Source organism: Hyaena hyaena, unplaced genomic scaffold (genome assembly GCF_003009895.1).
Source record: "Hyaena hyaena isolate Hyena2069 unplaced genomic scaffold, ASM300989v1 scaffold_104, whole genome shotgun sequence".
Classification (NCBI taxonomy): Eukaryota; Metazoa; Chordata; class Mammalia; order Carnivora; family Hyaenidae; genus Hyaena; species Hyaena hyaena.
In genome coordinates this window covers 289459-316666 of record NW_024080736.1, presented here as the reverse complement: position 1 = coordinate 316666, position 27208 = coordinate 289459, and the positions used below count along the sequence as shown (strand labels likewise).

The window sequence follows — 27208 nt, the reverse complement described above, 5'->3', positions numbered from 1 at the left end:
TCTGCAAGAGATTATAAAAGGCTAGGATGATCTGTCTTCTGGGAGAGTTTTTTAGAATTTACCTGTGAAACTATCTAAACTTAGTGTTTTCTTTGTAGGAAGATTTTTCACTGTTCTTTCAATTTATCTAATTAGATTGTTTTATTTCTTCTTTTTGGCATTTTATGTTTTCCTAGGAATCTATTTCACCTTGGTTCTCCAATTATTGGTATAATCTTTCATTTTTATTTTTATTTCCATTTTTTAAAGTTTATTTTAAGAGACAGAGATACAGAGTGAGAGGGGCAGAGAGAGAGAGGGAAAGAGAGACTCCCAAATAGGCTCTGCACCCACCAGCACAGAACCCAATATGGGGCTAGAACCCAGGAACCATGAGCCCATGACCTGAGCTAAAGTCAGATGCTTAACCAACTAAGCCACCCAGGCTTTCCTAATCTTTTTTAATCATTTTTTTGTTTTTTGGGGTTTTTTTTGGTTTTTTTTTTTTTTGGGAAAGAGAGTGCACAAATGGAGGAGGGGCAGAGAGGGAGACGGGGACAGAGAATCCCAAGCAGGTTCTGCACTGTTAACACGGAACTTGACGTGGGGCACAGTCTCACGACACGTGAGAGTCAGGCGCTTAACTGACTGAGCCAGCCATGTGCCCCTTGGCATAATATTTTTATGGTATGATCTTATCTCTTTAATCTCTCATAGATTTGTGGTAATTTTTAAAAACTTTTTGGTATTAGTTATTATCTCTCTTTTTTTCTAGGTAATATTGCCATAGCTTTATTTTCAGCCCTAATATTATTTAGTTGTGTCTTCTTTCCTGTTTCCTTCATCAGTATTACCAGAAATTATTCTATCATTTCTTAAACTGGCCTTTTTTATTAACAGTTAGCCTTTTAAAAATAAATAACACATTATGGCTACATATTGCCTTCACTTCACCTTCATCCTTCAGGATTTCACAAGTAATACTTTCATTATCAGTCATTTCTAAGAATTTTTATTTAAATGGTATGAATTTATTTTTGATTAGGAAATATATTAACATCAGTGAATTAAAAAAAATTTTAATGTTTATTTATTTTAAAGAGAGAGAGACAGAGAGCATGTGTGAGCAGGGGAGAAGCAGAGAGAGAGGGAGACAGAGGATCCCAAGCAGGCTCTGGGCTCCATGCTGACAGCAGAGAGCCCAGTGTGGGGCTTGAACCCACAAACTGCGATCATGCCCCGAGCTGAAGTTGGATGCTTAACAGACTGAGCCACCCAGGTGCCCCAAAATCAATCAATTTAAAAGTCACAAAAATAGATACAATAAAATATCTCCCATGAACTCATGACTGTTGACACTAACCCCCTCATTCCCATTTAAAATAGTACAAATATAAAAAAAAAGTCTTGAATCTTCTTCCAGATTCTAAGTACTTTAATTTTTATCTTAAATTTGTTTTGAACCATGAATTATTTAAAGTGTATGTTTAAAACTTTGAAGTATTTGGAAATTGTTTTAGTTTTATTGTTGCTATTTTTGTCATGGCTCCTAATTTAATTGCAATCATCTCGCTGATGAATAAAATTTTTTCTTCCCGATGAATAAAATTTTTAAAAATATTTAATGATACTCTCTTTTGAGAGTGCCTTTGGTTAACATTTTACTCACATAACTTTTTCCATTTCCTCAGTTTCAGTTTCTTCATGTTTTCAGTATGTCTCATAAAAAATTGACATTGCGCCTGAATGTCAAAATGAATTTTGATTTGTTTAAATGTCTAAACTGTTATACCCTTTTAACTAATAATTTTTGTCCATTTACATTTATTATAATAATAATTATTATTTATTTAAATGTCAGGCTCATCAAGGCTCAGCTCTGGCATTTTTAAAAAGGTTTTTAATGTTTATTTTTGAGACAGAGCATGAGTGGGGAGGAGCAGAGAGAGACACACACAAAATCTGAAGCCAGCTCCTGGCTCCAAGATGTCACCACAGAGCCTGACGTGGGGCTCGAACTCATGAGCTATGGGATCATGACCTGAACCTAAGTTAGACGCTTAACCAACTGAGACACCCAGGTGCCCCTACATTTATTGTCATTATTTATAGAATTTACTTTTTTAATCTTTTCCACTTTTTTCTATGCTTCTTTCTTGCCCTTATTTATTTTTTTAAATGACTTTATTTATTTTGAGAGAGGGAGACTATGTGTGCAAGTGGGGGAGGGGCAGAGAGAGGGAGAGAGAGAATCCTAAGCAGGCGCTGTGCTGTCAGCATAGAGCCCACTGTGGGACTTGAACTCACAAACCGTGAGATCATGACGTGAACTGAAATCAAGAGTTGGAGGCTTAACCAGCTGAGCCACCCAGGTGCCCCACTTGCCCTTATTTTTAAAATAAAATTTACAAAGAAATTGAGAAGATAGTATAAAGTTTTCCCATATACCTTGCACCCAATTTACCCTATCATTAACATCTTATAGTAGTATGATTCTAATAATTGTTTAAATTACACACCAATGTTGATGTGCATCATTAACTAAAAGTATGTAGCTTATTCAGATTTGGTTAGTTTTTACCTAACGTCCCTTTTTTGGTTACAAAATCCTACCTAGAATATCTCATTACATTTAGTTGTCATCTTTCCTTAGTCTCCTTTGCTGTGATAGTTTGTCAGATTTTCCTTACTTTTAATGACCCTAACAGTTTTGAGGAGTGCCCATTAGGAATTTGTAAAATGCCTTTCATTGCAATTTGGAATACCTCTGCAAGGAAGATTTGTTTCTTCTCCCCCATTTATTAATTTATTAAATCATTTATATGAGTATTTATTTTATTCTTTGAAATATAATCAATCTTTTTTTTTTTTTTTTCTCAAATTGTTCCAGCTTCGGCCATCAGGAACTCTTTCATTTGGTTCCTTGTATCTTTACGATGCTCTCCTCAAGGAGCACTTCCTTACTACTAGCATAGCAAGGTGCTCTGGTTCATCTCATATTTCCTGCTCATTCTTAGAATCAGTCATACATCGAAGGGCCACTGTTTCCTTTTCCTGGGGATCGGTACTAGAACCCAAAATCTGAGTGTTTGGTGTATTTGTTGCTACTGGGATGTCATTTACTGAATATATTCTGTTTTTCCCTCACTTTGCCTCCTTATAAGTTTGTCTTTTGTGTTTTGCCATTTCATCACCTATATAGTGATATGTATTTCACTATATAGGTGAATATATATATTTCACATATATAGATGTGAAACCCTTCCTTCCTTCCTACCTTCCTTCCTTCTTCCTTTTCCATCCTGTTTGATATTTATTCTGCTAATTCTGTAGATTCTTGTTTTTCCTCAGTTCTGGAAAATTCTCAGTCATTTTTGCATATCCTCCCTATCTTCACTTTTCTGTCCCCTCTTTCTGGATCTCCAGACATATATTAGATATTTTTATTTTACCTTCCATAGCTTTAAGCATCTCACTTATAGTTATGATCCTCTGATATTAATGTGCTGTGTTCTAAGTAATTTATTAAGATCTCTCTTCTGTTTCATTACTTTGTTGCTTCTGCTCTGTTTAAACTGCCTTAACTCATCTATTCTTTTATTCAAAAACTTATTTTTGGAAATTATATTTGATTCTTTCTCAAATATGGTAATTTTTGCTTTGTCCGTTCTGACTTGCTCATTTTGTGATCCCATCTTTTTAAAAAAATTTTTTTACTGTTTATTTCTTTATTTTGAGAGAGGGAAAGAAAGAAGGGGAAATCAGGGGAGGGACAGAGAAAGAATCCCAAGCAGCCTTCCCGCTATCAGTGCAGAGCCCCACATGGGGCTGGATCTCCCCAAACACGAGACCATGACCTGAGCCAATATCAAGAATCAAATGCTTAACTAACTGAGCCACCCAGGCACCCCTTTAAAAAAATTTTTAGGGGCGCCTGGGTGGCTCAGTCGGTTAAGCATCCAGCTTCGGCTCAGGTCATGATCTCGCAGTTCGTGGATTCGAGCTCCGCGTCAGGTTCTGTGCTGACAGCTCAGAGCCTGGAGGCTGCTTCAGATTCTGTGTCTCCCTCTCTCTCTGACCCTCCCTTGCTCACGCTGTCTCTCTCTCTGACTCTCAAAAATAAATAAAAATTAAAACACAATAAAAAAATAAAATTTTATTTTTGTTTTATTTAATGTTTTCTCTTTTGTTTTTTTAAAACATTTAATTCATGTTATTTTATCTTATTTTTCCTGATAATTCTCATATTTGAAGTGCTTGCCAGTTGCAGTCTGTTTTTGCCAACTCTTACCAATGGTGTTTTTTTTTTCTGGATTTAGTAATTTTCTAATTATGAGCTCATTTTTGGTTTACCTTAATTAAAGGAAAACTTGGAGACATTAAACTGAAGAAACTTTTTTCCAGAGGGAATCTGTTTTAGTTTCAGGCAGGAGTAAATAACACTATGGACCTGGAACCACTTTAGTCCTGGTCCAGGCTCCCTGACGTAATTCCATGCACTCATGTTCAGCTCCCATATTCCTCACCCCAGAAGCTACAATGCTAATAAAAGACATTTGTCCTCAAAGATGCATTGCCTTTTGGCACATGCAGTTTTATAGTGTGTGGTTTTTGTTTTGTTTTTTTTCTTTTGGATTTTTCTCTTACTTCCTATGAGCAAAGAAAGAAAACATTGTATTTTAGCTAGAATCTAGTTGTTTCATCTCATGAGGGTCTCTCAGAATATCTATTCTGCCAAACTGCCTGAGGTAGCCACCCTGAGTCCCCAATATTCTTCTCTCTTCCTTGCCTTCCACATGCATTTAGTTGTTTATCCCTTTTTTAAAAATGTTTATTTATTTATTTATTTATTTTGAGAGAGCACCAGTGGGGGAGGGGCAGAAAGAAGGAGAGACAGAATCCCAAGCAGGCTCCATGCCATCCACGCACAGCCTTGTGTGGGGCTCAAACCCATGAACCATGAGATGATGACCTGAGCTGAGATCAAGAGTCAGGCACTTAACCCACTGCACCACCCACGTGCCTCCCCCCTAGCCGTTTTAATTCTACTTCTAAAATTGTACTCCCATCCGTTTGCTCTTTCTGCTACTGCTGACCTTCCCATGTCTGGGGTGTCTACCCCATGATACAAACTACCTCTAGGTTAGTTTTTCTTAATACCAATGCAGTGGTATTGCTTGGCTTACTATCCCCATTGACTCGTTTCCAACATCCAATTTAGGTATCTCATTGATCCTTCAATGCCTTGATTTCTAACCCATAGTTTAAGATCTTTACTATCTGTAGCAAGTCTCTCTTTTCTGAGTTTCTCCTGTTCCTCTCTGATGCTTTGTTTTTCTTCTTCCATGCAACTCATTTCTTTCTTCCTGAAACGTCCTGTATATATACCTGTTCCCAAATGGTGCTAATTTATCTCTTAAGGTGCATCTCAGATGCATTCAGTTTTATTCCGATTTTCTTAGCTCAAATTCTTCTTAGCTCAAAGTAAGGGCTCTCTCTTTTGAACATTTATGACACATTGTCTACTCTTATGGCTCTATGGTGTGTGTGTGTGTGTGCGCGCGCGCACGCACGCATGCGTGAGCGCACATGTATGTGTAGTTTATTTACTATAGTCTAAACTCTGTAGGGTAATTTTTTTTCTAGAAGTCACTTATAGTGGTTTCCACATCACAGACCCTAACAAATGGCGAATTACATGTACTTACAAATTAAAGAGTAGCACATTGGAAATATTTCAGCTCTTGGTGGTGATTGCTTATAAACTTTCTGTGACAGTACAAAGATAACCTCATACCTCAATAACTTATGAATGTGTCTTTATTCCAAGAGTACCTATAGAATAATTTTTGAATTTTCAAGATAGTCCAAATGATTCTTTCTTAACCATGAACGTGTTCTCGACTTAGTTACATTTTGCTTTCATAAAATGCATTTTTGAATTTTTGTGGGACTGCTTTGATGATAATCCTGGCAATCTATAATTCATTTTTATGGTGTTTCAGCCTCTCACTGCTCTTGCCAGAACTCGTCAGATTCAGAGTAGTTTGAAGAGTCATTAGCTTTCTGGGGCGCCTGGTGGCTCATTAGGTTAAGTGTCTTACTTTGGCTCAGGTCACAATCTGAGTCATGAGTTCATCATCAGGTGATGAGTTTGAGCCCCGTGTCAGGCTCTCTGCTGTCAGCACAGAACCTGCTTTGGATCCTCTGTCTCTTTCTCTCTCTCTGTCCCTCCCCCACTCACACCCATGGGCATATGCGCTCTCTTCTCTCTCAAAAATAAATAAACATTTAAAAAAAGTCTTTAGCTTCTAAGGAAATTGGTGTATATGTTTGGTGTTTGGTTTTCTTTTAGTTCACTTTTCTATTGTGAAATATACATCATGTAAAATTTACCATCGTCACCACTTTTATGTGTGTAGCTCAGTGGTATTAAATACATCCACACTGTTGTGGAGGCATCACCACATCCATCCATAACTCCATCGTGTAACACTGCAACTCTGCCCCCGCCCCTCCCCGCAGCAACCACCCTTCTGCTTTCTGTCTCTGTGATTGTGACTCCTCTAAGTATCTCCTGTAAGTGGAACCGCACAGCATTTGTCTTTTGTGACTGGCTTATTTCACTGAGTTAATGTCCTTCAGGTTCACCCATGCTGTCATATAAGGCAGGATTTCCTTCCTTCTTTAGGCTGAGGAATAATGCATCGTACATACAGGCCCCATTTTGCTTATCCCCGTTATCTGTTGAGGGACATTTAGTTATTTCCATGTTTCCTCGTCTGTCTGTATGTTTTTCACCGTCAGTTGAAATCAGCTTGATTAAAAATTGTCCTTATGGTGTGTCCCCTATAGACAGATAACAACCTTTATTCATTTGTTAAATGTGTTTGAAATTCTCCTGTTTTCTATCAGTCAGGTTGATGAAGTTTGATAGCTCACTATTTATAAGAGTAAAGAAAAATGAGCACATCTATTCCAGACTGATCTTGGCAGTTCCATCACTCGAGTTATCAGCACATGCTAAGGGCTGAAATATTAAATACCCCACAGGAGGCTTCAGCACTAAGTTCTTTCTGTTAATGTTTATTTCTCCCATAATTAGTTGATTCATTTTTCAGTATAGTTTTTCTGTTTGAAAATCATCATTGGACTGGAGCTAGTGCATATCAACGTGCCAGCAATTCCAAATGCCCGCCTTATGTTCTCATCGCATTCCTAGTCAACTAATAAAAATACACAGAATTCTGAAGTGCGTCAGTGGCTGGGTGGTGGAGAGACAGGCTCACGTATACGCCATTGTTCATGCTAGTAATGGACTCAGTGTTTCTGTAGAGCAATTTGGAAAAAAGAAAATTATTCTTATCTGTTGACAAAATAATTTGATAGTATAATCCAAAAGCAAAAGAGCATTGTAATTTATTCATAAGTGTCTCATATGTAATAATGACTAATTGGAAATAAGCCAAATATCCAAAAATAATATGACTAAGTAAATGACAACATACTGCCATGATGAAATATCAAAGAGCCCCTGAAAGTGACAAATATACTATATAAAAGGGGATGAAGACATAAAATTAGATATAGGAAAAGGTGGAACAGTACCTAAACAGTGATGATACCATTGAAGATATTTTTATGGGGACACCCGGGTGGCTCAGTTAAGCACCGAACTTTGATTTACACTCAGATCATGACCTCATGGTTTGTGAGATCAAGCCCTGCTGTGGGCTCTGCACCAACAGCACGGAGCCTGCTAAAGGTTTTTTCGCTTCCTCTCTCTCTGCCCCTTCCTGGCTCAAACTTTCTCTCTCTCTTTCTCTCTCTCTCCCTCTCCCTCCCTCCCTCAAAATAAATAAATAAACTTTAAAAAAATAAAAAGAAAGAAACTACATTGACAAAGACTTAAATTCAATTTGGGGTGGTGTCAGTGGTTTTGGAAAGCTAACTTATTTTGCTCGTTTTTTATTTTTTGTAAAGACCTTATGACCTTGTGACTTTGGGATTAACTTTGTACTAATCATAGTGAAAATTAGATGTTAGGGGTATACAATAAGAATAAATTAATAAAATACAAGCAGTGGCATTCTCTACAAAAAATTCTTACAACTTTGATAAAGTATCATATGTGATTTAAAAAAAAAACAAAGGCTTTCAAGTCAAACAATTTGGATACAATCTTCGCATGTCTCTTTCTCTCAGACTCCATGTCTTAGTCTGTTTGACTACTGTAAGAACATATCACGGGCTGGGTGGGCTATACGCAGCAGAAATTCACCTATTCCAGTTCTGGAGGCCGGAAGTTGAAGAACAAGGCACCAGCGTGGTTCTGTTCTGATAAGGACCCTCTTCCTGGCTCACTGCTGACGCCTTCTCACTGCGTCCTCACATAGTGGAAGGGGAAAGAGACCTCTGAGTCTCTTTTTAAAAGGCACGAACCCCGCTTTATAAAGGCATTAATCACATCCTGAAGGCCCAAATGATCGATGTCCTTAACATAAGAGGAAAATTTGGACCCAGGGACACAGACACACAAGGAAGCCATGTGAAGATGGAGCCAAGATTGGAGTGATGCGTCTATAAGCCAAGGAACATTGAAGATCGCCAGCAAAACCAGAAGCTGGAAGAGAGACATGGAACAGATTTTCCCTCTGAGCCTCCGGAAGGAATCCACCCTGCCAACACCTTGATTTCAGACTACTAGTCTCTAGAACTGTGAGAGAACAGGTGTCTGTTATATTAAGCCACTCAGTTTATGGTACTTTGTTAATGGCAGCCTCAGGAAACTGATATACCCTGTATGTTTGGAAATTAAGAAACATGCTTCTGAATGGTTTATAAGTCAAAGAAGGAAATAATAATGGAAGTTAAAAATGTTTGAGCTAAATGACAGTGAAAATCCCATATATCTACACCTAAGAGATTAAACTTAAGCAATAGATGGAGGGTTATTTATAGTCTTAAGTTTATAAATCAGTGAAGAAAAAAGTATAAAAATAAATCAGTTAAATACTGAAAATAAGAAATGAGGAGGAGGAATATAAAATAAACCCAAGAACATAGAATACCAGACATCATGAAATCAGAGTAGACATCAATGAAATAAAAACAGAAGTACAGGGGCACCTGGGTGGCTCAGTTGGTTAAGTGTCTGACTCGTGATTTTGGTTCAGGTCATGATCTCCTGGGACTGAGCCCTGTGTGGGGCTCTGCACTGACAGCATGGAGCCTGTTTGTGATTCTCTCTCTCTGCCTCTCCCCTGCTTGTATGTGAGCTCGCTCGCTCACTCTCTCCCTCTCGCATGCTCTCAAAATAAATAAACTTTAAAAAAAAAATACCATAGCAAGTACTAGATGAATCTTTGGAACATAATGTTGAATATTGAAAAACCAAGTTGCAGAAGAACACATGTAATATTCCATTTACATACATATTTGAAACAAAATTATATTGTATATGGTAAAATGTTCTAGGTAGCATGTATGTCTAAGCTAAGAGGGAATGGCATGGGATGGGAGAATAAGAGATGGAGGGAAGGAGGGAGAGAGAGGGAAGGAAGGAAGGAAGGAAGGAAGGAAGGAAGGAAGGAAGGAAGGAAACTTTTTTGTATGTTTATCAACCTTTTGTGAGTCTTCTTTTATGATTTTCCGATTCATATCCTCTGCCCATTTTTCATTTTTTAAAATAAGGTTATTGCCGACATGGAAGCTCAAGTTCACAAGTTGAGAGAAGAGCTGATTCATGTGAACTCACAGCGGAAACAGCAGCTGGTAGAGCTCGGTCTTCTTCGAGAAGAGGAGAAGCAAAAGGCTGCAAGGGATCACGAGACTGTTGTCTATAAACTGAAGGCCGAGTCGGAAAAGATGAAGATGGAGCTGAAAAGGACTCATGCTGCTGAGACTGAGGTGACTTTGGAAAAGGTAAGTTACCCAACTGGATTAGTACAGACCATTGAGACCCATGTTTAGACCCCACTGCTGCCACCCTCACATTTGATCTTTAAAATGAGACGGGCATAGAACTACTCCTGAAATGTGTAAACTATTCACATGAGCAATTTCAGTATCTTTCTATATGCTCAAACACCACAAAAAGAATCCAGGGAGTAGGTTCCCTAACTTTTGCCTTGACGTTCATGGAAGGGATAGTATGGAGTATCCCATCCCATAGTGATTAAATACACACTGTGTTAGAGCAGTGTAGAATACTGTCCAATATTGTGCTGCCTAGGGATACTTGGGCTTTAGCCCTAAGTTTTCCTAGGTTAAGACTAGATCTTTTGTAGTTTTTCGATTAGTTATTTCTATATCTCATAGTCTTTTGTAATAGCATGTCCTAAATGATGACATAATTTCCCAGATTGATAGCAATTTCAGATTAAGAAAAGTTTCTTTAGAATTATATATTTTTTAAAAAATGTCAGTATAATGTTTCCACATTTTGGGTTGACTTATATTCCTGGTACAATCTCAAATAGTCATTCTCTCAATGTTCTGAAAAAGTGGGAACATTTTAATTGGGTCGTAAATGTGAACTTCTGTTAATCATAGCCACTATAAATTGCCTCTTGAGTTCCTAAAGACCGGTCTCTGTCTTGAGATCAAAAACTTGAAAAGGGTAATCTAAGAGTCTTCTAATTCTTCTTCTTTCTTTCCACCTTTTCTTCTTCATCTTGAAAAATTATGTCTTCACAGAACACACACCACCATTCTAAGCACTGCTCTACTGCTTTTACGCAGATTGTCATCCTATGATGCTTCCTTTATAGTGTCTTCATTTCTTTGAAACTCAGATTTTATCTTGGCAGCATAGCACTGAACCCAGAAATAAATAGGAACAAGACTCTAAAGAAGAAGTGAGCTGGCTTCTTAGAGGAATAGCAAGGAAGCTGGTGTGACCAAGGAGGAGAAGGAGAAGGAGGCGATGAGGCTAGGGAAGAAAGAAACCTCAGGTCCTATGGGTCTGGGAGGGCCCTTGAACAGGTTTTGCTTGGACTCTCTGGGAGTAAGAAGGCTTTGCAGGTTTTGAGCATCGGAGTGACATGCTCTGACTCCCATTTGAGTAGCATCGCTATGTGCTTGCTAAGAATAGACTGAATTGAGGGCAAAGAAAGAAGTAGGGACACCAGTTAAAAGTCCATGGCAGGAAATTTAGATGAGATAGATAACAGAGGCCCGGGCCTGGGCAGTGGTAGCAAAAGTGGTAAAAACTGATTAGGTTTGGGTTGGGTTCTGAAAATGGAATGGACGATGTCCACTCTTTGTTCAGATGTGAAGTCAAGAGAGAAAGAGAGGGGCGCTACTGAGCAGTCAAGGGTGATTTTGAGGTGACTTGCTGGAGCCAGTGGACCAATGGAGTCATTTGTTGCTAAAAGACTGTGAAGGCAGTAGGTGGGGCTGCTGGGGGCATGTCTGGGTTGAGATGTCTTTTATACATGAGATGTCTTTTATATATCTAAGTGAGGAATTTGGTGGTAATTCCATCAAAGCAGTACAAAATAATAATGTTTTGAAGCTAAAATATACAGTTTCAGGAATTAGAAAACTTCCTTATTTGTTTATTTTTTTATTTTTATTTTTGAGAGCAAGACAGTGTGAGTGGGGGAAAGGCAGAGAGAAAGGGAGACACAGAATCCCTGAGCTGTTAGCACTGAGCCTGACATAGGGCTCAAACCCATGGACTGTGGAATCATGACCTGAGCCGAAGTCTGATGCTTAACTGACTGAGCCACCCAGGCGCCCCAGAAAACTTCCTTACTGAGGCAGTTTTAGCCCTCTGAAAGTAGCAGATCAATGAGATGAACAGAGAGCAAAAGGGATATCGTCCCATTCTGTCTGGTGACTCTTAGCTATGCCTTGCCTTGGCTCCAATCAGCTCTAGCCAACAGCTCAAGGTATTTCTAAGGAAATATTTTTAAATAGCACAGGAACCCGTGCACACTCATTTAAGAAAATTGGACATTCCAAAGGCAGACTTATAAAACATAAATTGGGCCTCAGTTTTCTTGCATTATATATTCATATTTCAAATGTTTCTTTTTAGTAGAAGATGAACCTTTTCAAGTATAGGTCTATATGTATTATAACTAATTAGCAGTTTATAGATAGTAATAAAAAAAAAGTAATAGAAACCATTGCAATTCATTTGACAAACATTTCTGGACGATGTCCTACAACCCAGAAAGGCATATCCCAGGCACTGTGGGGATACACAGAAAAAGGAAACAAAAAAAGGCACTGTCCTTCAAGAAATCTTAAAATAATAATGACAATAAGATATTCACACATAGAAAAGTAACTATAATGCAAGGTGGAGTGTGAATTGGGGGAAATTATTCCTGTTCAGGAAATCAGGGAAAATTCACTGGAAGAGATGTCACTTTTGCTAGATATAAGTAATAAATAGGATTTTGATTAGTAGCTATGCAAGGTGGCATTCAAAGCCAGAGGACTTAACAACAGCAAGAACAAACAAAAGCGTTTCTATGGCATTGAGGTTAATCAAGGGGAGTGGTTAGTGATCAGGCTACAAAATAGCCTAGGATCACCAAGAGTCTCCAAAGCTGTAGTAGTATCTTAGCTTCATTGGGTAAATGGTGAGGAGCTACTGAAAGTTTTTATGCAGTGAAAGTCAACATTCAAGTGATTCTTAGGAAAATCTTTCTGTCAGTGTTGTTAAGATGCCCTTGCAGTGAGAGTAGTTGGGGGAGACCCGACTCACACGCAGGAGGTGTCCCTGAGGGCACGTCAGAGGTACAGGAAGGCAGTGGGAGCCTCGTGGTGATAATAGGCCAGAGGGAACATGTTTGAGAATCACCTCAGAGATGGCATTGATACACTTGTCAAGGATACATCCAGCCCTTAATAAATGGGGAAGTGGGGAGAAGCCTGGTTGGGGACGAAGAAGGCCTGTACTGTTTGTTGACTGACTTGGACGTGCCTCCACTCCACCCAGCTGTGACGTTCACTTGCTGTTGAAGGGGTGTCTGTAGATAATCAGAAGAGAGGGCAGGATTCGAAAAAAACAGCTGTGGGGTATCACCCACAGGGAGGGCCTGTTCATGAGAGGAATATAGAAAGAAAACAGGCAGCCATGAAGGAAGAACTTCATTGAAGAGGTCAGGGAGGAAACAGTCAAAGAAAGGTCATTGAGGTAAGAGGAATCTGAGAAGAATGGATTTTCATGGAAACAAAGGAAGAGCATATTTGGAAAGGAAGATTTTCAAGAATGTGACAGAAAATCAGGAAGGATGAGGGTGGAGGAGAGGTCACAGGATTTGAAACTGAGAATTCATTGATGATCTTGGACAGAACCCTTCCAGGAATAGTGTGGACAGAAACATGGTTCCAGAAGATGAGAGAGGAGCAAGGAAGGGGAGGTTCATGAATACTCTGTTGTTTCAGAAAACCTGATATTGAAAGGAAGGTGTAGTCCCAAAGGAGTATAGTTTTAGGCTGAAAATGTCTTGAAATACAGGAAGGAGAAGGGACTAATGGACAGGAAGAGCTTAGTGAAGCAGAGAACCACAGACACTTGGTGGTGTGCCACCTGAGACATGAGGGTGTGGATGAAAGACTGGCACAGGCCCACCCTTGGCCTTGAGGGTCCAGCCATGTGAGACCTTGGCCTGTTCCTGGAGCATGCCTTGCTCTCTCCTTCCTCCAGGCCTTTATACCTGCCAGCCCTCTGCCTGAGATGTTCTCCCCTCCTGCAGATTCTCTGTGGCCCTCCTCCTCCTCACTCCACACTGCTCTGTGTCCTCCTCTGACCTCGCTTTCCAAAGTCTTGCCCAGCTCTACCAACTTTGCTGGTCCCATTGTCTTCGTACTTCCTGTCACCATCTGGAATCATCTTCTCATTTTTCTGATTGTTTATTTTCTATTCTTCCCCTCCCTGCCGCCATTAGAATGTAAGCTCCATGAGCAGGACCTGGTCTATCTTGTTCATGTCTGTACTGCTCGTGTTTAGAAAACTCAGCACCTAGTGCCCAACTAGTATATACTGAGTGAGGGAATAATAGAATCCACGACTTTCAAGGACAGAAGAAGGGAGGGGATTGGTAAAGATACAAGGGGGTTCCATGATGACACTTTCGAAGGGCTTCTATCTGATATCGTCTCTATTCTTCGAGAAGAATAGCAGTAGTGTTCTGAGCAGGGAGTGTCAGGATGATGGAAATGGCCAGTCTTCAGACTGGGCCGAGGGCTGGAACATGGCTACAAGGCAGAGGGTGTAAGGGAATTTGCCCAGTGGATTTGGAGTCCCACAGGTAGAGAAGGGGAGGAATGGCAGCACAAATCTGGAAGAGTGGAATGCTCCAGAATTGAACTGAGAGCACAAGTAACACAAGAAGACAAAACTGGGGTTTTAGCGTGGTAAACGTTAGCCACCATGGTTAAAGGTGCTGGCAGAATTCATCCCAATGTAGCGACTTGTTGGCAGAAGGAGAGTCTGGGGAAAGAGCGTTAAAGTAGACCGGTGTTGGGTGCCATGAGTTTGATTTTTGTGGAGTTGGTGGAATTAGCCAATCCCAAGACCCATGTGATGAAATACAAGTGTTGGGCTCTTGATAGGAAGAGCCGTTTGTGTTTCCGATTGATAAATGTTTTAACTAGTAAAAGGAGTGCAGCATTTCTAAGTGCAGGAAGCCCTGGGCTGAGTTCCCCAAAAATAGTCCTTGTGAGACACTCATTTCTAAAGCCCCAGGACCATGCGTGGCCCCTCACACAAAGCACCATTCATCAATGTCGAGGAAATGAAAGAATGATGATGAACTGAGAAATTCAGTCCAGGCACCGTGAAGGGCAATGTAATAGATAAAACCTTGGTTGTGATTCACCCATATTTGATTTTGACCCATGGTAAATACTTCCGATGGGACAAGATACATTTTTATATTCAAATATTTATTTATTTTTAGTGTTGTCATTTCCTCCATGTTTTTTAGCACATTAAATGTCTGGCATAAAGCTTTTTTCAGACATTTTTTGGGGGTACACAAATTAGAGTTCTTATTATAAAAATCTGAATTAATACCAGTAAACTGGTAGATAATCCTATTGCTGCCTGTTGTGTCATTGTGTGACAGTTGAGTTCTTCTACTGTATTTCTATAAAAGATTTAATGTTTTATCGTGTTTTAAATCTGAAAGTTGAAATAGTCGCCGGCAGCTTGAAATCCTGTCAGAACTGAGGGGTTAGAAATTAATTTTCTCTCATTAAGTATGAAAGCGAGGCTCAGAGAGGAGAGGAAAATAACACCAGAATAAGAAAGAACCTGAGCGTGGCCCTCCCTGTGGTCATGTTGTCGGTGGCACTTACAACACTGAGGCCTTGAGAGGATTCCTGAGTCCAGCCTCCACCTGAGCCTCTGTCAGCAGCAGTTCAGGCCTTGCTGACACCTTCAGTGGCTTTGAGAGAAGCCCGGCCTGCCTCTACAAGGTCAGAAGGCTTCAATAGAGAATCCAGGAAAGGCAGTGCTTGACATCCGCAAAGTGAAAGCCTCTTTTCTCACCTTTTAAAATCTTTAAGTTTTTTTTTTAATATTTATTTATTTTTGAGAGATAGAGTGAGCATGAACAGGGGAGGGGTAGAGAGAGGGGGAGACACAGAATCTAAAGTGGGCTCCAGGCTCTGAGCTGTCAGCACAGAGCCCAACGCAGGGCTCACCCTCACGAACCTTGAGATCATGACCTGAGTCCAAATCAGACATTTAACCAACTGAGCCACCCAGGAGCCCCCACCTTTTAAAATCTTTTGAAACCAATCTGAGACAAAGTCCACGAAAGACAGGAACCTTTGAAAATTACAGAATATTACTAAGTGATGGTAGTGGGTCATTTGCCGAAGTTTGATTAAAACTTTGGTATTTAACAGAGAGGGAGGCAAACCCTAAGAGACTCTTAACTATAGAGAACAAACAGAGTTGATGGTGGGGAGGTTGGGGTGGGGGAGCTAGATGGGTGATGGGCGTTAAGGAGGGTGCTTGTTGGGATGAGCACTGGGTGTTGTATGTAAATGATGAATCACTAAATTCTACTCCTGAAACCAACACTATATTATATGTTAACTAACTTGAATTTAAATAAAATCTTGGAAGAAAAAACAAGACAAAACAAAACCTTTGTTGTTTAAAATGTACCATTGTTTCAGAAATCTATTTAGCTACTTTTAAAATAACTTTCTTGAAATAAGAAGCCATTTTAGAAAATATGGAAAATATAGAAGTGTAAACTTTCCTGTTACTACCTACCACCGGCCAGAGAAAACCAATAGCAGTAATTTAATATGCATGTAAAATAGCTACATGAATTTAGCGGACTGTGATCACACTAAATATGATCACACAGTGCAGTCTTGTGCTTTCTTTAAAAGTTATGCTAAGAATATTCCGATGACATCTGAGAGTCTTTGCAAATATCGTTTTCATTGTTTCATGATATTTCATATTATAAATGTAGCATAATAATTTATTGTAGTATTCTCTTACTTCTAAACATTTAGCTTCTTTAAAAATTGCCTAACTTGATGTAGAGATTAACATCTTCTAATGTAAATTTTTGTCAACATTTCCATTTATTTTTCTCTTAAGATTCCAGTAGAATTACGGGGTCAGATTACTTTTTCCAAAAGGTTCCTAATTTATTTTTCCATCACAGAATATCTGTTTTATGTAACCAGTCCTCATTATTAATACTTTTCTTTAATTTTTGGTAAACAATTTATTCTTAATTTGTATTTTAAGACTGAGATTGAACATTTAAAATAGATTGGTCATCCATATTTCATTTTCTGAGAATTGCCTATTCATATCCTTTGGCAGTTTCTCTTTTGTTAGTGACCTAATGGTTTTCTCCTCACCTTACATAAACTCATTTACAGTTAGGATGAGAAATCTAATCTTTGGGGCAACTATTTTTGGTGTTTGCCTTTTAATTTTATCATTTAATTTTATGATACACAAAAGACCCTATTCATATTTAGTGTAATCCGTCCATCGTTTCCTTTGTGAATTCTCCATGATTCATTGTTTTAAGCTTCACAATTTGATATTTAAAAATATATGAACACATCAAACATTTTCCACACCATACTCTACTAAGTAAAAAGCACTTATGAAATTGACATAGCATTTACCACACTTGGGCTCCTGGTCTGTAATTTTAATAGTATCTGAAGGATTATACTGGAATTCTGCCAGCCTGAAGTCATTAAAAGGCTTTGAGCAACAATTCAGCATCTTTTTCAAATTTAAGAAAAGCTCCATATGGCATAATTATTCAAAGCTAGGGTCATAGAAACTACTTAAACCTTTGAAATTTATAATTAAAGGATTAATATTAACTTACGAAGACATTGTCATTTTGGCTTAAAATGGATTTCTAATCTCAATTCTCTTCCCTTTACTTTGATCTTTTCCCGGACTTTTTCCTTTGCTAAAAATATGAAGTTTTATATCCTTAAATTTTAAAATTAAATATTATCCTCAAACAGTGCAGATTTATAAAAATTGATGGACAAACAACACCCGGTCTGATTTTTACAATATTCCACAAATGCTGAGGAGCTTCCAAGTTGGCGTTTTCTTCTGGGTGTAAAAGCCACAGTTTGATAGAAAGGACCATAATGATAATTCTAAGCCTCACCGTAAATTAATTTACAAAAGGAAAACATGCACAAATGACAACTTGGAAAACTTTGTGTCCATACTTTGAATGTGATGGGTTGGTATTCATTTATATTAAGGTGTAGAATTTTAAAGCATCTTCCAAGTACCTCCATTGTGAACCTTCTTGGAGTGCTGAAACGGCCTAGGTCTTGTTTTATAGTAAAGCTAAGACTTTTTTGTCATTTTGACAAATCAGCCCAAACCAAATATTTTCGTTAAATCAGTTTATGTATCTTCAGTGTCACAAGAGGAATTATGTGTTCCTTAAAGACGCAGTTTTACATCGATCCCCAGCTCTCTCCTACTTGACTCTTGTTCTGATGTGGTGCACCTGCTTCACAGTGATTCCACCAGATAAATACTGGAATGATGTCTGAGATGTTTGCCTATTAAGCAAGAAGAGCAGATATTGGATATTTACATGGTCAAGTTTCTACCATCCCAACCGGAGTGGGGCTGCCAAGCTCAATGCCGGTGTGGAGTCACAGATGCGCGTGGGGCTACTCCCTGCTGACGGCCCTTGCTTTTTCCCACAGATCTTTTGCCGATTCTCCCTCTGCCTCTGTGCTGCATGTTAAAGAGCACTTCCGTTTTCTGGCAATCTGGGAGAGCAAATCAATAGCTTAACTTCAAAGTCTCGTTTTCCTAGGCTAGAGAGCTATGTTTTACTTGGAGAAAATTAAAAGGCAGCAGATTCTATGTTAAGGCTATTTCAAAATAAAATCTAGAATTATAAATGAGTCATTGTTTATTTTTAAAGGAAATATTTACAATTTGCAAGATTAACCCTCCCCTGTTGTTCTCCAGCCTAACTTTCTAATATTCTAATTGCACCATAGTCAGTGGAAGTCTGCCATTCGTTGGAAGTTGTTGGTTTTATCCTTTGGGGTTTTCTTAAGGGAGAAAATCTCTACCCAGAATAAAGGGAAAATCTCTTAGGCCAGGGCAGCAAAGGATGTATTTTGACTTGAGAAGTTAATTGGAAGTAGAACAGTTTATTTGGCACCTTCAGAGATTGAGAGCCCAACTGAGAGAATTGGGAGTAAAACAAGTAGGCATTTGTGCCCAAAGGCATTTGTATGTGTGTTCATTTGGGTTTCTGTGAATTTTGGGGTCCGTGTGTGCGTGTGTGTATGTCCGAGATTAGTATTGACAATTGTACAATTCTTTTTGATCCTTTCAGCTTCATGGTTGAACCTGTAGGAGTCTTACTGGCAGTGCATCTTTTTTCATAACACTGAAGAAAAAAATGAAAAAGAATGTGCATTTCATCAGTATCTTCAGCAATGATGAAGTGATTGCAAATACAAACAGAAATCATAATTTAAGGCCCTGTCTTGATGGTTTACCGTAAATAGGGGGCTTGTACCTCCCAACTTACCTGGAAGGTCACAGTTTGCACCTGTTGTCCCAGGATCCTAAGTGATTTAACATCCCCTCCTCCTTTCACTCTTAAACATGTCCCAGCCTACACGGTAAGCTCTGTGATTCCCTTAACGATGAGGGCGCTTTTTCTGTAAAGGAGGCATCTCTTCTCTTTATATATCCTATGATTTAGTTATTGAACATTCTAATGCCGACTACATATATTTTAAATGAGTGCCTTTTTGAAAATAATACTACACTTAGACTATAGGTAACTAGACTCTAATTATGTTAACATTCCCACTAGCCTTTACTGATGCTGTTTCTATACCACGCCAACATTTCAGTAGTATTTTGTGCACTTAGAACAAAAGCGCTTTCCATTTGTTGGGAGGCTCAAGGAAGTTGGAATGAAGGCACAGAGCCTCCCTATCCACACTCCGGCCTCTTTTGTTTGGAGACTTTCTGGGAGGTGAGGGCAGAGGACGAGCTGATGGGCATCAGGTATTGGGCAGTGTCTGACTTTGCAGAGGGGTTAGAAGGCATAGCACATTGGAAGAGCTCTGGGCTAGGAGTCAAGTCTCATTCTAATCATTGTTTATAATGGGAAGGAAGCAATTATTCCTGTGGAATGGGGTTTTCTAATTCAATATTGTGAGGATTAAATTAATAATTGAAAATGGTCAATTAATGTAACTAAGTTGAATACATTATAGGACACAGTAAAAATAAATACAGTATATGACTAGAAAAAGTGCATTTGATTTAAATATAGCCCTTTATCCTCACAAGTAATCAAGGAAATACTAATTAAGACAAGATATTACTTTTCATGTATTAAGGAAACAAATTATTTTAAATGATACCAAGTATCACTTTTAATTAATAATACCAAACACCAAGGGTGCACTAAATAAATATTCCAAAATTCTATTAGTGGGAATATAAATTGGTACAACTTTCCTGAGAACCTTTAAATATCTATATTGTGGACTTCTAAAATATTAATCTCTTTTGATTTAGTGTAGTCTGTTTCTTGGTTAGCATAACATCAATACCCAAACCCAAAAACGATATCTCTCTAAGAACAGATTAATCTCAGAAGTCTGTTGCATTTCTATACACTAATAACAAAGCAGAAGAAAGAAAATTTAAAAAACAATTGCATTTGGAGGAGCCTGGGGACTCAGTCGGTTAAGCATCCGACTTCAGCCCAGGTATGATCTCATGGTTCCCGGGTTCGAGCCCCACATCAGGCTCTGTGCTGACACCTCAGAACCTGCTTTGGATTCTGTGTCTCCCTCTCTCTCTGCCCCTCCCCTGTTTGCACTCCACCTCTCTCTCCCAAAAATAAAAAAACAAAAAATTTTTTAAGAAAACAATCACATTTAAAATTGCACCAAATGTAAGATACCTAGGAATATACCTAACCAAAGAGGTGAAAGACCTGTACAGGTCTTCATCGAAACACTGACGAAAGAAATTGGAGATGACACAAAGAAATAGAAAGATGTTCCATGCTCATAGATTGGAAGAACAAATATTGTTAAAATTGTCTGTACTACCCAAAGCAATCTACAGATTTAATGCAATCCTTTTCAAAATAACAACAGCATTTTTCACAGAACTAGAACAAAAAAAAAAAAAAAACCACCAAAAAAACCCTCACAAAAGACTCAAAAAGCCAAAGCACTCTCAAAAAATAAAGGCAAAGCTGGAAGCATTACAATACCAGACTTCACGTTATATTACAAAGCTGTAGTAATCAAAATAGAATGGTACAGGCACAAAAATAGATACATAGATCAATAAAACAGAATAGAAAAACCAGAAATAAACTCACAGTTATATTGTCAATTAATCTTTGACAAAGCAGGAAAGAATATCCATTGGGAAGAAGACAGTCTCTTCAACAAATGGCGTTGGGAAAATTGGTCAGTTACATGCAGAAAAATGACACTGATCCACGTTCTTACACCATACACAAAAATAAACTCAAAATGGATTGACCATGAAAATCCTAGAGGAGAACACAGGCAGTAATGTCTCTGACAAAGGCCATAGCAACATTTTTCTAGATATGTCTCCTAAGGCAGGAGAAATAAAAGCAAAAACAAACTATCAAGACTGCATTTTAAAAAAAAATCTTCTGCACAAAAAAAGAAGAAATCAACAAAACTAAAAGGCAGTCGACTGAATTGGAGAACATAGTTGCAAATGATATATCTGATAAAGGGTTAGTATGCAAAATATATAAAGAACTTATATGAATCAGCACCCAAAAAAACATATAATCCAATTTAATAATGGACAGAGGACATAAACACATTTCTCCAAAGAGATCCAGACGGCCAACAGACACATGAAAAGGTGCTCAACATCACTCATGATTAGGAAAATGAAATCAAAACTACAATGAGATACTACCTCACACCTGTCAGACTGGCTAAATAAAAGTCACAAGAAACAAGAGGTGTTGGCAAGAGTATGTAGAAAGTGGCACCTTGTGGACTCTTGGTGAGAATGCAAACTGGTGCAGCTACTGTGGAAAACAGTATGGAGGTCCCTCGAAAAGTTAACAATAGAACTACCTTACAGTCCTCTAATTGCACTAGTATTCCCCACCCCCAAACACAAGAACATGAATTCAGAGGAATACATGCACCCTATTTTTAAAACAGCTTTATTTATAATAGTGAACATATGGAAGCAGCCCAAGTGTCCATTAATAGATGAATGGATAAAGAAGATGATACACACACACACACACACACACACACACATACACATACACATGTATAGATAGATATATATACACACACAATGGAATATTATTGAGCCATCAAAAAAGAATGAAATCTTGCCATTTGCAGTGACATGGCTGGAGCTAGAGAGTATAATGCTAAGTGAAGTAAGTCAGTGAGAGAACAACAGGTGCCATATGATTTCGCTCATATGTGGAATTTAAGAAACAAAACAAATGAGCAAATTTAAAATAAAAGAGAGACAAACCAAGAAACAGACTCTTAACTGTAGAGAACAAAATGATGATTACCAGAGGGGAGGGGTGAAACAGGTGATAGGGATTAAGGAGTACACTTGTCATGATGAGCACTGGGTGATGTATGGGAGTGTTGAATCACTCTATTGTACACCTGAAACTAATACAACACTGTATGTAAACTATACTGGAATTAAAATAAATTTAGAAAGGAAGGAAGGGAGGGAAAGAAAGCTAGCTAGCTGAGGGACGGTTAGCAGGCAGTGGTACTCTCTTAATGCTTTCGGCATTTGGTGCCTATTTTGTTTATAGCCATCCTAGACACTTGATATAGTAATGAACAAAACAGGCAGATCTTCCTGTGTCCTCAGAGCTCACATTCTAGCAGGAGAGACAGACAATAAATAGTGAGCATGCCACATAATTAACTTACACTGATTGTTAAAAAGCGTCTAAGTGCTACTGAAAAAGAAATGATAGAAAAGATTAAGGGAGACTCTGGAGTGCCAGAGTTGGGGCCATTTAAATAGTACAATTGGGTTGGCCTCCCTGAGAAAGTCAACGAAGGAGCTGAATTGGCCATATGGATGCCTGGAGAAAGAAATGTCTGATGGAGCGAACAGCTAGTGCAAAGGCCAAGCAAAGGTATGGCTGGTGTGGTGAAGGACCAGCTGGGAACCCGTGTGGGGAGAGCAGAGTAGACAGCAGAGAGAGAGCAGAGATGAAGTTTGAGGACTCCCAGGGATCCTGATCACATAGGGCCTTTGAGGCTGTTGTAGGGACTTTGACTTTAACTCTGAGTAATGGAAGAACATTAGGGCATTATGCCAAGGAGAGATGTGATCCAACTTAAACTTGAAAAGATCATTCTGGCAGTGTGAGGATAAAAGTGGGAAACCCATTAGAGGGGCACTGCTGTACTCCGAGGGAGAGATTATGGGGGCTTGGGGCAGAGTGGCGCCAGTGGAGGTGGTCAGATTCTGGATGTACTTAAAGGTAGAGCCAACACGGCTTCTTGGCGGATCTGATCTGGGATGTAAGATCAAGAGACAAGATGTCATAGATTAAGTTTACAATGGGAAAAATGCAAATATGCTGGTTCATTTCTCTGTGGGATGGGATTTTGTGGTTTTTAAATGGGATCATTCCGTTTTTCAAAATGTTCTGTATTATAATCACGTCGTAGTCCTACCAGAGATGTACAAGTTACCACCTAATTATATCGTTGTTCTGCCCCAAGCCCTACGACGTCTTCAGCCCGCTTCCCCTTTTCTTCCCTGAGACCAGACTCACAAAGAAAAGGATGTGCTGACCCTTGAATCCTGGTGTTACATTAGCTGACATCAGAAACTGAGCAGCGTGATTGTGATGTCACCAGCACTCCCTCAGCGAGGTTGAGGGATTCTCAAATACCCCTTCCCCTGGTCCAGGTCATCTTTCTATCAGGGCAGGGAGGCTGTGCCCTCATTAGCTTCAAAGAAAAGTAGAAGCTTTGCCACCTGACCAGCCCACCCCCAGGGCTGCTGCTGCAACCTTAATGAGCGCCAAAGGAAATGTGGGCTTCTCTGACTTCGGACTACTCCTCCCTCAAGGAAAGCCAAAGCCCGAGTCTCTTAGGGAGGAAAGGGGAGGATGGTTTTGGTCCTGAGGCAGAGTGGGTGCCAGTCTGGGGCCCCTGAGGGACACAGGACCATCTGGCCTCAAAGCGAAGAAGGTAAGACTGAGACACTCTCTCTGCTCCTGAGACAGGGACCTTTTTATAAAAAACAAACCTCGGGGGCACCTAACTGGCTCAGTTGGTAGAGCATGCAACTCTTGATCTTGGGGTTGGGAGTTCAAGCCCCAGGTTGGGAATTAGAGTTTACTTTTAAAAAGGAAAAAAAACAAAAGGCCACACAAATCTCATTGCTGGGCTGGATTAGGTCCTGGCCGTATAAAAACAGCCTCTCCCCTCAAAGAGATTTTCCTTTAATGGGGCAGGGATAATGGGAACAAACGAAATTGTGATTACATTTAACTGAAATCAGAGCCATTGTCTAGGTCTATTGGCCAGCGGGCCTTGAGAAACGCCCAGGAAGTCTGTGGGGGAGGGGTAGAATCAAGCAGAACCTTTTGGACGAGGTAAATCGTGAGCCAATGGCGGTTCCCTCTCTTGCTTCAAAACGTACAAGGTGGCATTGCCCACAACAAAGGGAAGTCACCGCAGCCTCTTAGCTTTCTGGCCCAGGATTTGCATAATCCCCTTTCTCCTCTCCTACCTTTCCTCTTTTTTCTTCTCATTTATTTTAATTAACTTAATTTTCCAGTGTACAGTTCAGTGGCATTAAGTACATTAAAGTTGTTGTGCAACCATCACCACCGTCTCCAGAACTTCTTTCATCTTGCAAAACCTGATCTGTCCCCATTAAGCATTAACTCTCTTCCGCCCTCCCCTAGCCCTCGGCACCCAGCATTCCACCTTCTCTCTCCATGTACTTGATGACTTAGGTACCTCGTGTGAGTGGAATCAAGCAATATCTATCCTTTTATAACTGGTACATTTCACTTAGCACAATGTCTCCAAGGTTTATCCATGTTGTAGCCTGTGTCAGAGATTCCTTTTTTTAAATGCTTTTTTTAAAAGTTTATTTATTTTGAGAGAGAGAGAGAATCCCAAGCAGGATCCACACTGTCAGCACAGAGCCCAACACCAGGCTCAATCTCAGGAACCCTGGGATCATGACCTAAACTAAAATCAAGAGTTGGACGCTTAACCGACTGAGCCACCCAGGTGCCCCAGAGTTTCCTTTTCTTAAAAAAGACTGAATAATATTCCGTTGTATGATATACCACACTGTGTTTATCCATTCATCCTATTAGTGGATACTTGGGTTGCTTCCATTTTTTGGCTATTGTGACTCATCCTACTATGAATATGGGGGTACAAATATCTGTCTGAGTTTCTGCCTGCAATTATTTTGGGTATAATACTCAGTGTGGATTTGCTGGATCATATGGTAATTCTGTTTCTATTCTTTTTGGAGGAGCCCTCCATCCTATTTTCCATAGCTGGAGCCTCATTTCTATTCCCACCAGCAGGGCAGGAGGGTCCCAGTTTCTCCACAGCACTTCCAACATTTGTTTAAAAAAATTTTTTTAACATGTATTCATTTCTGAGAGACAGAATGTGGGTCGGGGAGGGGCAGAGGGAGAGGGAGACACAGAATCCGAAGCAGGCTCCAGGCTCCGAGCTGCAGCACAGAGCTCGAACTCACGGACTGTGAGATATGACCTGAGCCGAAGTCAGATTCTTAACCTATTGAGCCACCCAGGCGGCCCTCCCAACACTTGATTTTGATTTGTTTGTTCTGTCTTTATAACTACCATCAAAACGAGCATGAAGTGGCATCCTGTTCTACCTTTCTCAACTGTCACCTCACCACAGACACAGTCTGTGCTGTGCCTACCCCAGCAGAATCCCTTCTCCAGAGACAGGCTAGGAGCAGTCTCCCTTCATGGCTTTATGCGTGCTTTCTCTCTCTGCCTGGAAGACCTGGTGAACTCATCATCCTCATTCAGAGATGTGACTGTCTTTGTCTTACTCTCTCTTATGCCATCTCCAGAAGAAATCCGGCTTTCTCTCATATCAGGTTTCTTCTCTTTAAAACATTTTTTTTATCAAGATACATATAACTCACATACCGATGATGTTTAATTATGCAACCTTTGACAAGCCGTCACCACAATCAAGATGAACAACGATTCCATCACCTCAGATATTCTCCAGACCCTTTGTTGTCAAACCCACTTCCTTCCTCTTGCTTGGTTCCTGGCAACCACTCACCTACTTTCTGTGACTTTTAGATTTGCCTCTTCTGGAATGTCATAGAAATGAATCATTCTGTTATAGCCCTTTGCGTCTGGTTTCTTTCCCTTTAGCATCATGCATTTGAGATTCATTTCTATTCTTGTGTGTAGCAGAAGTCCATTCTTGTTTACTGCTAATAATATTCCACTGCACATATGTACCAAGTTTGTACCTTCTCCAGTTGGGAGATATTTGGGTGGTTAAACATTCATGTAAGGGCTTTGTGTGAACATAAACTTTGCATTCCACTCGGGTAAGTAACAAGGAGTGGGATTGCTGAGTTGTATATTAACTATGTATATATTTTTTTCTAAATGTTCATTTATTTTTGAGAGTGAGAGCATGAGCAGGGGAGGGGCATAGAAAGAGGGGGACAGAAGATCCCAAGTAGGCCCTGCGCTGACAGCAATGAGCCCGATGCGGAGCTTGAACTAAAGAACTGTGAGGTCATGACCTGAGCTGAAATCGGACACTCAGCTGACTGAGCCACCCAGGTGCCCATAACTCTATTTTTAAACTTTCATAGACGCCTCCAAACTGTTTTCCAAATTGGCTGTATCATTTTGCATTTGAACAGTGTACATGAGTTCTAGTTGTCTGCATCCTCACCAGCACTTGATGTTGTTGAATTTGTAATGTCATTTTAGCTATCCTAACAGGTGTATCTCCCTAATAACTAATGGGTATTTCCCTCATAACTGATAATGTTGAACATCTTCATGTATGTACTTGTCATTTGAATATCTTTCTTGGTAAAGTGTCTAAATGTTTTTCCAGTCTTATATGCATTTTGTTTATTTTCTTTTTATTGAATTTTGATAGCTCTTGATATATTCTGGATACAAGTCCTTTATAAGATATATGACTTGCAAACACTTTTTATAGTCAATGGCTTAACTTCCCATCTTTAGTGTCTTTCAGAGACCAGGGTTTCTTAATTTTTATGAAGTTCAGTTTATCAATTTGTTCTTCTGTAGATCATGGTTTTGGTGTTATATCTAAGAAATCTGTGCCTAATGTAAAGTCACAGTTTCCCCTGTTTTCTTGCAGAAGTTTTATGTTTTAAGTTTTATATTTAGATCCCCGTTCCATTTTAAGTCAGTTTTTGGGAATGGTGCAAAGTACAGGTTAAGATTCAGTTGCCTGGGTGGGTCAGTTGGCTAAGTGTCCAACTCTTGATTTCGGCTCAGTTCATGATCTAACGGTTTGTGGTTTTGAGCCCTGTTTGAGCCCTGTGCTGTCAGTGCAGAGCCTGCTTGGGGTTCTCTCTCTCCCTCCCTCTCTCTCTCCCTCAAAATAAAATTTAAAAAAAAAAACTTAAAAAAAGATTCAATTGTTTCAGCAC

At 39.4% G+C, this 27208-nt stretch overlaps 1 protein-coding gene across 3 annotated transcripts in view; it reads left to right on the top strand.

Moving 5' to 3' along the window:
* Positions 1 to 27208, top strand: part of CEP112 (centrosomal protein 112) — a 421494-nt gene that overhangs the window by 248941 nt on the left and 145345 nt on the right. For all 3 annotated transcript variants that reach the window (XM_039236017.1, XM_039236016.1, XM_039236018.1), the window contains one exon: positions 9673 to 9903. In XM_039236017.1, the coding sequence (XP_039091948.1) occupies positions 9673 to 9903 (231 nt within the window). The remainder of the gene's footprint in view (positions 1 to 9672; positions 9904 to 27208) is intronic.